The sequence below is a fragment of the Paramisgurnus dabryanus genome, chromosome 14 (assembly GCF_030506205.2).
Source record: "Paramisgurnus dabryanus chromosome 14, PD_genome_1.1, whole genome shotgun sequence".
NCBI lineage: Eukaryota > Metazoa > Chordata > Actinopteri > Cypriniformes > Cobitidae > Paramisgurnus > Paramisgurnus dabryanus.
The window spans coordinates 10925486-10937474 of record NC_133350.1 but is presented as its reverse complement, the minus strand read 5'-3'; the positions used below and the strand labels follow the sequence as shown (position 1 = coordinate 10937474).

Genomic DNA, 11989 nt, shown 5'->3' with positions numbered 1-11989 from the left:
AAATGTACTGCGAAATTCACGCGTTTTGTTATTAATAGCGCAGGATCCGAAAAGCAACGTTTTTACCCTTTATGTTGAACATCATTTTGTATATTTTAAGAAGTTAACAGTCAAAAATAACATTACTACACGAGACGACTGATTGGGATTGCTTGTCAGTTTACAAAATAAAGCTATCAAACTGCATTACGTTAACTTACGTGTACGTTTCTTGTTCAATTTAAGTAGATAAGCCTATGTACGTTTCAACAAGACTGTAAAAACACTCAAATAAATTGTATAATAAAATGGAAAACACAATAACTAGTTCAGACCCTTTTACATAAAACCTTTTGCTGTTAAGTAACTACATCAAATATTTCATCTAGTTAAACCAGTTAATATAATTCTACAGGTAGGCATAGTCTCTGTTTTAAAGTATTGTGTGTTTTGGAAAACACTGTTAATTTTGGAGCCTAAGCAGCCTGTATTATAATAAACACATGTTTGCATTGCATGGCACTGTAAACTGTAAATATGGCAGTGGCCAGCAGAGGTCGCTTAAACCATCATTTCAACAAATGCAATAATATTTACAGCAACTTGATACAAATCAATTTAAAAAACCCTTTTTTTACCAAATTACCAAAATTACCAACACACCCTGTTCTGTCTGTTTAAGTCACAATAAAATTGAAAACTTTATTTTGTTGGAATATTGTGGTACAAATTACTTATCTGTGAGCTTCATTTTAATTCATGTGCCCTCATAATCTTTAATCAAAAGTGCAAATTCCCTCCTTGAAACAATCTCTCTTTACTTCCAGTCAATAGTATTGTTGGGAAAAGATTGCAGTAATTAGTAAATAGCGACATGACCCAAGTTCCAACGATCCAATGGATTCTCGCTGCAAGAATTCAAGAACTGCTCAAGTATATAAGTTTTCCTTGTTTTCACCCACTTGTGATTCATATACCAAAATACTCAACTCCATTATTAATTTGTCTCCAGTTTATGCACATATGCAGACAGAGTTTATATTTACATAAGTATAAACAGTGCCTATACACATCTACACAAATTTAAGGGCATGTTATAGCATTTACATTTGTGTACAGCTCAAGGTATTATTGGGTTTGATTCTGCGCAAACACAAGCAAGCTTAACAGTTTCTGATGAAAAATATACATTCTGTACATAGCCTATGCTATAACTCAGTTATACTACATAGGCTATATGAATATATACAGTACAATAATACTGAATTTACATGAATGATTCACAACAAATGCCTAAATTGGAGGCCTGAATATTTACATGTTCATGTGGGATTACTAAATATTGTGCATGGTAAACAACTACATGCTAGCAACTGCACGTTGATAGGCCTAACCAGCATTCTAAAGTAAGTCAGATTGGAGTACAGTAAATATTTTTGGTGTCAGAGAGAGAAGTATTGGTAAACTGATGAAAAGCTACATGTTCTTTGATCTAGAACCCGGGAGCTCACTGGGAGATGAAGGTGCTGTCCATGGAGGAGAATGCACAGCCGGAAAAGCAAAGATTTCTTGGTTAAGAGCGGCACTCATTGCTGGCCAGTGGTCCATTTCTAAGAGCATCTTTTCCAAAGGGTTCCCAGGAGGCACCATGAAACTGCGCTGTAGCACTTTTGAAGCATCAGCCATAACTGTGGAGGTATGTGAATCTATCTGCGGCCATGAAAGGGGCAGCTGTGAAACATTCGTTCTTTCTGTAGACCACGGAGAACCCTAGAAAAAACATCAGGCTAAATGTCAAATTGCACCAGCATCAAAAGGCAACGTGAAAACAAAATCGAACTTTTTTAAGACTTGCATAGAAGATACAGATACTATAGAAGAACAGTTTATAGTCTGAAGAACCTTTTTCCACTACAACAACCTGTTGTGCAACAGAAAGGTTCTGTGGATGTTAAAGGTTCTTTATGGAACCACACAGCTTTTGGGAACCTTTATTGTTTAGAGTGTGGTTTGAGAGTTTTTTAGTGACATCACCTCTACAGCACTCCAGATTCTGCCTCTGGTTGGTTGCTGTGGTTCTAGATTAATGGAGCGTAAGGAGCTTGAAGAAGACCTCATCTCTTCTGTCCAATTATCCACCAATCTGTCAAGGTGCTGCGTAAAAGCATCTGTCTTATTGTTGCTGTTGTTTGTCTGTGCTTGGGCGAGACCCATCGGCTGGTGAGGTGGGGGAGTCGATCCAGGAGGCATCGGGGAGGCACCTGATGGAGTTCCAGATCCTAAAAAATGAGAAATTCACAAAATGAGTCTAAATACGACATCTTAATATGTAATTTTTGCTAATTTTATGACTTAGTTTAATCCTGTAATTTATAGTCTTATAACTTTAAGGGTAAAGGGGCGGTCACACTATTTTCGTTCCATTGACTTCCATTCATACGCATACAAATGCATCAGACAAGAAAACCATAGGTCCAGGGGTGTTAAGAGTTAACTGCTATCCCAGGGGGAAGGTGCTCTAAAATAAACTTTAAGTTAGGGCTGTCACGATTAATAATTTGGCTGGCGGTTAATTGTCTAATAAATTGTGACGATTGTGGCGATTAATTGTCTGTTTTATTGCTTTGACATTTACTTCTTATCATTTTCTTTTTGTTTGTTTGTTCATGAAATCATTTTCACACATGATCCTACAAAGGTCATATTAGTACTGGACCACATGTCTGTAGTGACTGCAAAATCAAAAATCAATTTTATCAAAGTTTTGCAGCATTTCTTTAAATGTTTTTTTCCACTGTATTGAATGGCTATGGATTTACAAAGTTGTTTATACAAGCGCTGCAGCTCCCCCTTGTGTTTTTTAAAGAGATGTGCAATCATCTCAATAAGTTCAGAGCTTGTCTTTCAGAAATAAATCAGAGACATCGCTAACAGTAGTTTGCACATTCTCAATTTATGAATTTCCCTAAGTGTCACATTAATTGCTAAAACATTAAACACTACGTCTAAAGAGGATTTTTCACAATGGGATCTGGCAACACTGCGAATGCTGTGCTTTTTTACGCTAACATTTTACGCTTTACAATAAACTGTCCAAACTTAATTGTATACACAGATGCCAATTTGAGATGTTTTAAATGACTAATAATAAGTCATTCAGAAAATTTAAAATTTAATTTTTTATATAAAAAATTGAGCGCGGTCCAGACCTCGGTGGCCTCATAGCTGGCTACTGCCATGCAGAAAGCACAAGCTTATGCGAATATATTTCGCTGCATACCAAATTTTAAGTCTGGTGAACTCTGACCTGTGAATTCTTATCACATGGAGACCAGTTTGAAAACTATTTGTAGTTTTAAACTTAAATCAACTTTAGATTGTATTTTAAAGTCCAAATGATTGAATTAAAAATGGAAATAGTTACTGCTGCCACGTTCTTTACCCAGGCACAAGCGTTTAAGTGTCGACCCTATAAAAAGAAATTACAATTAGTCATTCGCAGAAAATCACTGTACAGGATTGTGTTAATATATAACTTAGTGTAAAATATAACTTAAAGAAAAATTCTTATCTAACACTTTAAGTTACCTTATAGTTAAGCTAATAATAGTCAAAGTTGGAAAAAATCATAAAACAAAAGTTTGAGAGAATTGATCACAGGTTTGAAAATTAAAATCAGATTGAAAGTGAAATTAACACATTATATCTAGAAGAACAGCCTTCACATACGAGCAAGCACAAAAATATAATAGTTAATTTTACAAGGATCAACAGCCATTATAAATTATTAAAAACACAGGAATAATAAAGTAGTGAATAAACAGATGACAAAAGATAAATAAAGGTGTAAATGAACAGGAATGGATTATTGATATGCGACACAATAAGGAATGTCAATAAAAGTGATAAAGAGACACAGCGGGGGATCCGGAGTTATGAGACGGGGAATGATGGAAAAGAAAGAGATACAAACAGATGGATAGAGAAACAGGCCCACTGAGGAATCGAGCCCGTGGTTTACTGCTGGATTTATAGGTGACATGCTCAGACGCCTGGGGAGAAGGAGGCCAACCTGCATGATGTACAGAGGCGAGAGAAAAAGAGTGAAATACAATTAGACCCCATACATGTAGACCCCATGTAGCATTCAGAGATCAAACAGAGAACAGAACATTTTAATGGATTAATTTAAGCAAATTTAAAGCTGCAATCTTTAACTTTTGCCTCTCTATTGTCATCTCAGTTTAAAATATAAAATTGCAGGTTACTTTACGTACTTATTTTTATGCCTCTTTAAAAACAGATGACATTTCCTGCTAAATGTAAAAATATTTTATTATAAGCTTGCTAATTTAGTGCTGCACAATTAATCGCATCGCAATCGCAATCGCGATGTCAGCCTGTGCGATTATATGACAGCAAAATGTTGCAATTATATTAAATAAATAAATGTGTGGACTTTTAACACAAACTTTTTGATAACTGTTTGATGAATTTCCTTGCCGTTTAAAAAAAGAAAGAAAAACGAACAAAAAAGGCAGTGCACGTGTGGCATGCACGTGTGTGGTGTGCGTCGTCACTTATACCAGAGCGAAGATGGATGCAGAGGAGGTTGTCAGTGATCTGGTAGCTAAAAAAAAAACTCTACGTCTGTTGTATGGTGGTATTTTGGATTTAGGATTACTGACACTGAGCAGTTGCTACATCACGTGGCAATACGAAAACATTTCTAGTTTTACAAATACACATTTTAGCTAAACTGTGTGTGGATTTTCCTTAAAACCCATCAAGTTGACTCATGATACCATTTAGTATAATCGCAATCGCACATCGCAATATTAGCATCAATAACCGCAATGGGAAAAATTACCCAAATCGTGCAGCCCTACTTGCTATTGTGAATTGGGGTAAGGCAAGGAGTAGGGCTGCACTGCAAAAAATTATTTTCAAGAAAACATTTTCTTAGTATTTTTGTCTTGTTTTCATTAAAAATATCTAAAAATTCTTAAATTAAGATGCTTTTTCTTAATGTGAAAAATGACAAATTTAAGTGATTTTGTGCATAAAACAAGCAAAAAAAATCTTCCAATGGGGTAAGCAAAAAAATCTTAAATGTTTTTCTTAAACACTAAAATTCAAGAAAAATTCTAGAATTTTTTTAGTGTGCATTATTTTCGAATAATTCAAAGGAGTCAATTATTCTGTTTATATCACGGTTACCATAGATGTGTATAAAGGCTAGATGTGTTACAGTGGAGTCTCTAACGTCATCACCTGGCGGCCATCTTACCACAGGCAGCTCGCTCACTCGAAGCAGAGTTTTAATGGTGCAGGTTCTTTTAAATGACCATAACTTGCTAAATTTTCTGGTTTGGTTTCTTACAAACGTTATGAATGTGGCTATAATTCTGGTTGCTTTAACATGTTTCATGTAAAAAAAAATGTGTATAAGAATGCAGTGTCATAGGTACATCTTTGATGTTTATAACAGACCAAACAGTTTGAAAATTAAGCAAGTTATGGTCATTTAAAAGTACCTGCACCATTAAACTCAATGCTACGAGTGAGCCTGTGGTAAGATGGCCGCCAAATGCGGACGTTCCACTCAATTGGCCAGCAGTGCGGGCGAGACATCTAGCCTTTATACATATCTATGATGATAACATTTCTCTGGTGGTTATTTTAAGACATTTGTCAAGTTAGGTGTGCGGTTTAAAGAAAAATAATCAACACCCATGGAACATTTCTCAACCAATCAGAATAAAGCATTTAACAGCCCCATGGTATAAACATAAAAAAATTTCATTCCCTAATGCCTTTTTAATAAATCCTTATCTTGTTTTGTGCATGCGGTAATCACTTGATTCTGACTTGTGCAATAAATCGGTCAATTTCTGACAAAACCAGACTGGATATCTTAAAGGGCATGCCGGGAAATTCAAGAATTAAAGTCACCTTGAGCAGGTTGGCTGGGCAGCCCCGGTCCTTCTCCCTGCAGACCACCGTAGATGTTGTCGGAGGAGAGAGATCCCTTCAGAGAGCAGGGCTGTTGGGTCTGAACCGGCTCAGACACAGAACTGGGCAGAGTGCCGGTCCCAGTATAACCCCTGCCGTCATAAACATTAGAAGCTTTGGCAGGAGACCCATTCATGCTCGGGGCAGCTTCAGCTGACAATGAGAAAACAACTTGTTGTTTGGGAAGATGACACAAAATAGGGGCCACCTTTTTTTTAAATTTGACAACACTCCAGATGCAAAGCAAAATGCTGACCTGATTTTGTTAAATCATTGGTTTTGCAACCGTCGCTGGTTTTAGATGCCACGTTTCTAAGTTGTTGTACAAACGGACTGAGCAATTTACCAGCTTTAAGTTTGTGCTTGCTGGTCCTGCGCTTGCGTCCAGCAGAGGGCGCTGTGGATGGCACATAAAGACCTGGCGGTGGTGATTTTCCTAATCTGACGTACAAAAGCTCGATCTCTTCTCTGTGGTGAGCCTCCAGTTCTGTAATCTCCTTCAAATGCCTGCACAAAGGCAATTTAAGAGTTTTTATTGATTACTATCACGTTTGTCATTTAAACACAAATATTCTACACTTACTTTTCTCTCAAGCTCTGAAGTTCCCTCTTTATGTCTGAATCCTCCAATTCGGAGTCATTGTCACTGCTGACGTAAGATCCGTAAACACCTCCCTTCCGGCTTGGCGAATCTGAGCTCTGCACGCTGCTACTGCGTCCGGAGCGCCTCAGAAATGCCACTGCTCTTTTCATGAGGTCACTTCCTCTCCTCTCTGTTCGCCCATGGCGTGACGGGGTCATGGGTGCCAGTTTGGCCGGGCTGCTTTCGGCCCCGGAGTCAGATGACATGAATCGAGCGTGAATTGTGACGTCAGCTGAGACTGAGGTTTGTGCCCTCGGCAGGGATCCCCTGTTAGTCAGAGGAGGTGGAGCATCTAAATAAAAGTCAGGCGGGGCGGAATATCTGCTGCTTTGTTTTCGGCGGGTAACCTCGTCCTCTGTGCTGACCACTGAGAAACGCCCGACGGTTGTGGCTGAAATCGCTGGCTCTTCATACATGGCACAATCTCCCAAATAGCCACCAGGGTGCGCTGGAGAGGCTGTGCTGCTGAAGCTACGCTGTCTACGCCCTTGACCCGACAGAATATCCGTGGTCACGGGCATCATCTGATTTATTGAAGTAAAATTAACACAGTAACAGGACACAAACTAAACAGATAATGGAATATCACAATGACTATTTTGTTAATTGTATTATAAATAACAAATCATTTTAAGTCGTCATTCTTCACAATGGTAATTTGGATGCAACAATGTAACGAATGTTAATGGAAATGATGCAAAGTCAAAATATTTTTGACACCCATGTACCTTAAATCGACTTCTGGATCCGGAGCAGGATGTGGAGTGTGGCAACACATGTCTCCTTGACACAGTAACTGTTAAAAAAAGTGCATTTTAATCTAGAACTACAAACAATATCCACTGTCATCAATAAGATAAACTATACATTATTGTCATACCTCCAACAGCAGAGTCACTGAGAGCACTCAAGCTGTCCACACGCTCAGGTATCTGTGGCTGAAAGTGAAAGTTGACATAGCCTCATAATTTAGGCGGGCAGAGTCGTTTCATTTACAAATAGAGAGCTGCAGGGATTTTGTATTTTTGTAGGCCAAAGTGTAGTTAGATTAACTTGAGTTCCAACAGGAAAAAGTCATTGGGATTTTCCCTAGGCTTTTGGATTATTGCAAAACAATAAGCACCGTGATCTGCAAAAGGTCATGATACTTACACGCTTTGTACATCAGGATCATCTACACAAACGAACACAATGCATTTACTGTCTTAATGCATTTACTAAAAATAAATTCTAAACTTAGACTATAAAAAAAAGTTTACCACGGTCACTCGACTCCAACATCATCATCACCACCAAGTCTCCAACAACTCTTTCAAACATTTTTATCTCTTTCCCCCATTGACAAGTTATCTCGTCAATTAAGAGAAAACATTGCATTATGAAGAATTTTTATGTTAATCTGCAATACTGCGATTATCCACTAGATGGTGCACTTACCCAACTTAAAAAACTGAAGCCAAAACATTATTTACTAATTTTAAACTCTGTGTATGTTTTGATAATCGTTCTGAATAGGGTTGTGCCGATAGATGATAGTATTGTGTATCGACGATCGTCAGATATATCGCTAATAGCGGGCTTTCATGACGACAGTTGGCGATAGTTATTATCATTATCATCATAGTTTCACATTAACATGCGCATTGCGTGCTTTTCCTCGCATGAGAGGGTTTGTGGGCTTCACTTGGATGAGAGAGCTTGTAATGCGCGCAAATTCCTTTTTGCACACACATGGACTCAATCGCACGTTTGGACTTTTGGTCGGACCTGAATGCACGCGGCATGGACTGTAGCACCTGAACTTGTAATACACGCGGCTCTGACATTTCCTTGCACTAGAAAGGTTGTTAGGTGTGCAGAGGTTTAAAACCAGCGAGTTTGTTGTTCCCACTCCCTGGCACACAGGAAATTTTAGAGTGCCTGGACTTTATCAGGCATGTGATTGGCTAAGGACAAAAAAGCAGGAAAATATATTGAGACCCCCCCCACACACACACACGCCAATCAAACTGGTGGCGGATCTATTCGGATAGTAAAGTAGGACCCATAACAACTTATTTGAACAAAAAAACACATTTTAATTTATTTTACAGCTAGATGTGCAACATGCAACTTTTTTGTACAGTATGACACATAACAACTTATTTGGTGGATGTGTAACAGTGGGAATCAAAAGCAAGTGTCTTGTCCACTGCTCCATCACCACCTCTCTCTATATCAACAACCATGATAAAAATATGTTTTAACTTATTTTTGTTTTGCATTTTTACACAACTTTAACAGCTAAATGTGTAACATGCAAATGTTCATGTCAAAAGAAGGCCTATTTTGCCGACATCCAAATAAAATGTAGACAATGGCTTATAAAGAACTAAAGGCATGGCTACTTTTAATTTTATACTTTAAGAAAATTCCCAAGCCTATACTTTGATACTTTTACTTGAGTAAAGAAGTTAAATCAGTACTTCTATTTTTACCAGAGTATTTTTTTAATACAAATATCTGTAAAATGTGCTACACAGGACCTTTAGTTATAATAAAGTGTCTTAAAGGTCTCTTTTTCTAATTTTAGACCCCTGTAGATGAGTCACTTTGTTAGCTGTTAAACATGAACAATAGAAGGTTGACACTAATAAATAAAAGTAATTGTACAAAAAAGTACAGGAGCTATTTATTTTAATCAAACTGGTCAACCTTAAAACTTTAAAAACACGAAACCTTTGAAACAAACGATGATACAGAGGCCGTTTCTCAATCCTAAGTCTGCAGCCTTCCGGAGGTCGCATTTCTAAGCTGCATACGTCATCAAGACTCATCAAGAGTCACAATATTAACAATTATGAAGTTTACTATTATTCTTAGTTAATCGTAAATTGTTGTAATATGTTTATCAGGGCTTGACATTAACTTTTTGAGGAACTTGTCCTTTGGACAAGTAAATTTGTGTTTCACTTGTCCATGCACAAAAGTCACTTGTCCGGGTAAAGATTTATAATATAATGTATTTTTTTGTGTTTTGCTAATCAGTAGTGGAGCAAGGGATTTTTCATAGGGGTGGCCAGGCAGGGGCCAGCAGTTACTCTGGGGTGGCATATAAAATCTCTATCATCCAACCTTAAAATACTTTTAAGTATTATAGTGTGTTAATCAGAATAATGTATAACATACAATTGCTACAATACTTTAATTTTTATTAAAATGAATTGAGATTAACATACAATTTATAGTCATAATTCAACCTCCATGTTTTTTAAACTATTTAATCAAATAAAACTTTTGAAATTTACTTTGAAACCAGAATTTATATCTCCCATTGCTGAAAAAACTATAGAGACCAGAAAATCATGTGAATTTTGAAGGCTACTTTAATGTATTTTACTAAGATTTGTTTGGCTGCTTTTTGCTACTCTTTCTGAAGAAGGATGATATATCTGCTGCCTTTCTCTTCATTTTCCCCTCATTTCAATGATTGTCTGACATTAAAACACTAAAGCAAAACATTAAAACATTACCATGTTTTTAAAAACTTATTAGGGTAAATGTATCTAGATTATCTGTTATATATAAAATCAATCTTAATCCTAGCATTTACGCTGTAATGTTCATGTGGGATTTTTAATGTACAGTGACGAACTCTGTCAGATTTCAAATCGGCTGTCACGCGGCGCAAACACACACAGAGGCGCGCTGAAAGAGAGATTCTCATTATAAAACAGATTCTTAAACAAGATTTTAAGCCCATTATGTGTTTTTACCGAACTTTAGAAGAGAAAACGCAGTGATGAAAACGCGGTTGAAGTGGCTGTCATTTATATTCACGCCGGAGCCTGAAGAAACATCACTCTAGACTCCACTCCGTCCCGCGACTCCCGCCCCTCCGTGTTCGTCGATCAGGTTTCATGCACGAATGTAATGCTCAGTTAGGTTAAACCAGGCTCGATGACTTATGCAGCCTATGAGACCTCCGGAGGCTGCAGCCTTCCGATTGAGAAACGTTCAGAGGTAACTTATTTCCTTGCCTTTTTTCGGAACCAACATTGTTGCATCGTCCCTCTCTCAGTCGCCACCAGGATTTTCTGCAATGGCGCTCGTTTTTCCTCTCATTTCTGTGAAAATTGCTGCTCCAAATTCACCAAGTAAACCGACGTGTATATGTTTGCCGCTTTGTTTCGCGTCACGCGAGTGACAGCCAAACGTCGCAAATGAGGAGAAGAGAGGAGAGAAACGATCGGGTCTGATTGGTGAATACAATCATACTTCGCCATCCGCCATTTGCGAACGGTCAGAAACAGGTCCTTGTTGATACTTGGAAAGAAAGGAAAATGCATCTCTTTGTCATCTTACGTGGTGCCCGGTGTGGCCCTGTTGCGCGGGGACGGCGATTGTGGTTCCGTCCCGGTTACCATGTCGACGGCTGTGAGATACCCCCTCCCCCTTATTTTTTTTTTTTTTTTACATATCTGCATGATTCACGTAGGTCACATTTTCAGGTCGGAAAATCCGGAATTCCGGATTAATCCGGAAAAATCACATCCCTGCTTTATGGTTTAATGGCATCAGTTTTAGGAAGCTGCGGTCATAACAGTGTTGCCCTTGCTTCTTTTTTGTCCACCAATCAAGTGTCTTTTTATAATTAAAAATGAACAAAAAACTAAATAAATGAGTAAACTATTGCCCGGTCCCCCGAAACCATCATGTATCGGCGATCTCACAGGCTGACGATAGGATGATCTCTGAATGGGGCATATTGCCCAACACTAGTTCTGAATCTGATCTCTTAACTAAATTCCTTCACAAAAATGCAATTATTTCAGCTTTTTCAGCTTTCATTTGATGTTTTGTATGTTTATATTTTTTTAGAAGATATATTTTTAGAAGATATATATATTTTCCTGAAAGGCATTTTGTAAAACTTTTGTGAAAATCACAAAAAAATGCTAGCAGGAAACTTTTCCAAAAAATGGCTGGCAGGAAATGAGTTAAAATTGGGCCCAGGGGGAATTCTTCTCAACAACCACCAATGTGCAGCATCTACCTTGTGGTTACAGTATCTTATTAATTGCGTTTAACCAAAACTCCATTCACAACAACCTATTGACTTTGGGCCGAGAGAAATGCTAAAATGTTTACTATGTTGTAGGCAAAACTCGAAAAACGTCATCCGTGCAGCTCTCTATTTGTCCGATGATTTAATAAAAAGCTATTTATAGTGCGTTCTATACATTGTCTTATCAGCATTTGTGTTCCCTGAGTATTAAACTGGCAACCTTTGCACTACTAACGCAGTACTCCACCAACTGAGCTACAGAAACACATATATATTCCCAAACCTAACAAAATCAGTTTTTAAAA

General features: G+C 37.7%; 1 protein-coding gene across 6 annotated transcripts in view; it reads right to left on the bottom strand.

Annotated features, from left to right (window-relative positions):
- Nucleotides 1–656: 656 nt before the first annotated feature.
- The window catches only part of wnk2 (WNK lysine deficient protein kinase 2), a 35200-nt gene continuing 23867 nt past the window's right edge, over nt 657–11989 (bottom strand). For 5 of the 6 annotated variants that reach the window (XM_065240833.2, XM_065240837.2, XM_065240836.2 and 2 more), the window contains 9 exons: nt 7518–7575; nt 7366–7433; nt 6578–7161; nt 6251–6501; nt 5935–6147; nt 3953–4051; nt 3404–3448; nt 2014–2258; nt 657–1749 (listed from right to left, as the gene is read on the bottom strand). In XM_065240833.2, coding sequence (XP_065096905.1) covers nt 1456–1749; nt 2014–2258; nt 3404–3448; nt 3953–4051; nt 5935–6147; nt 6251–6501; nt 6578–7161; nt 7366–7433; nt 7518–7575 — 1857 coding nt within the window. In that variant the 3' untranslated portion in view covers nt 657–1455. The remainder of the gene's footprint in view (nt 1750–2013; nt 2259–3403; nt 3449–3952; nt 4052–5934; nt 6148–6250; nt 6502–6577; nt 7162–7365; nt 7434–7517; nt 7576–11989) is intronic. The other variant, XM_065240834.2, reaches the window with a different exon arrangement.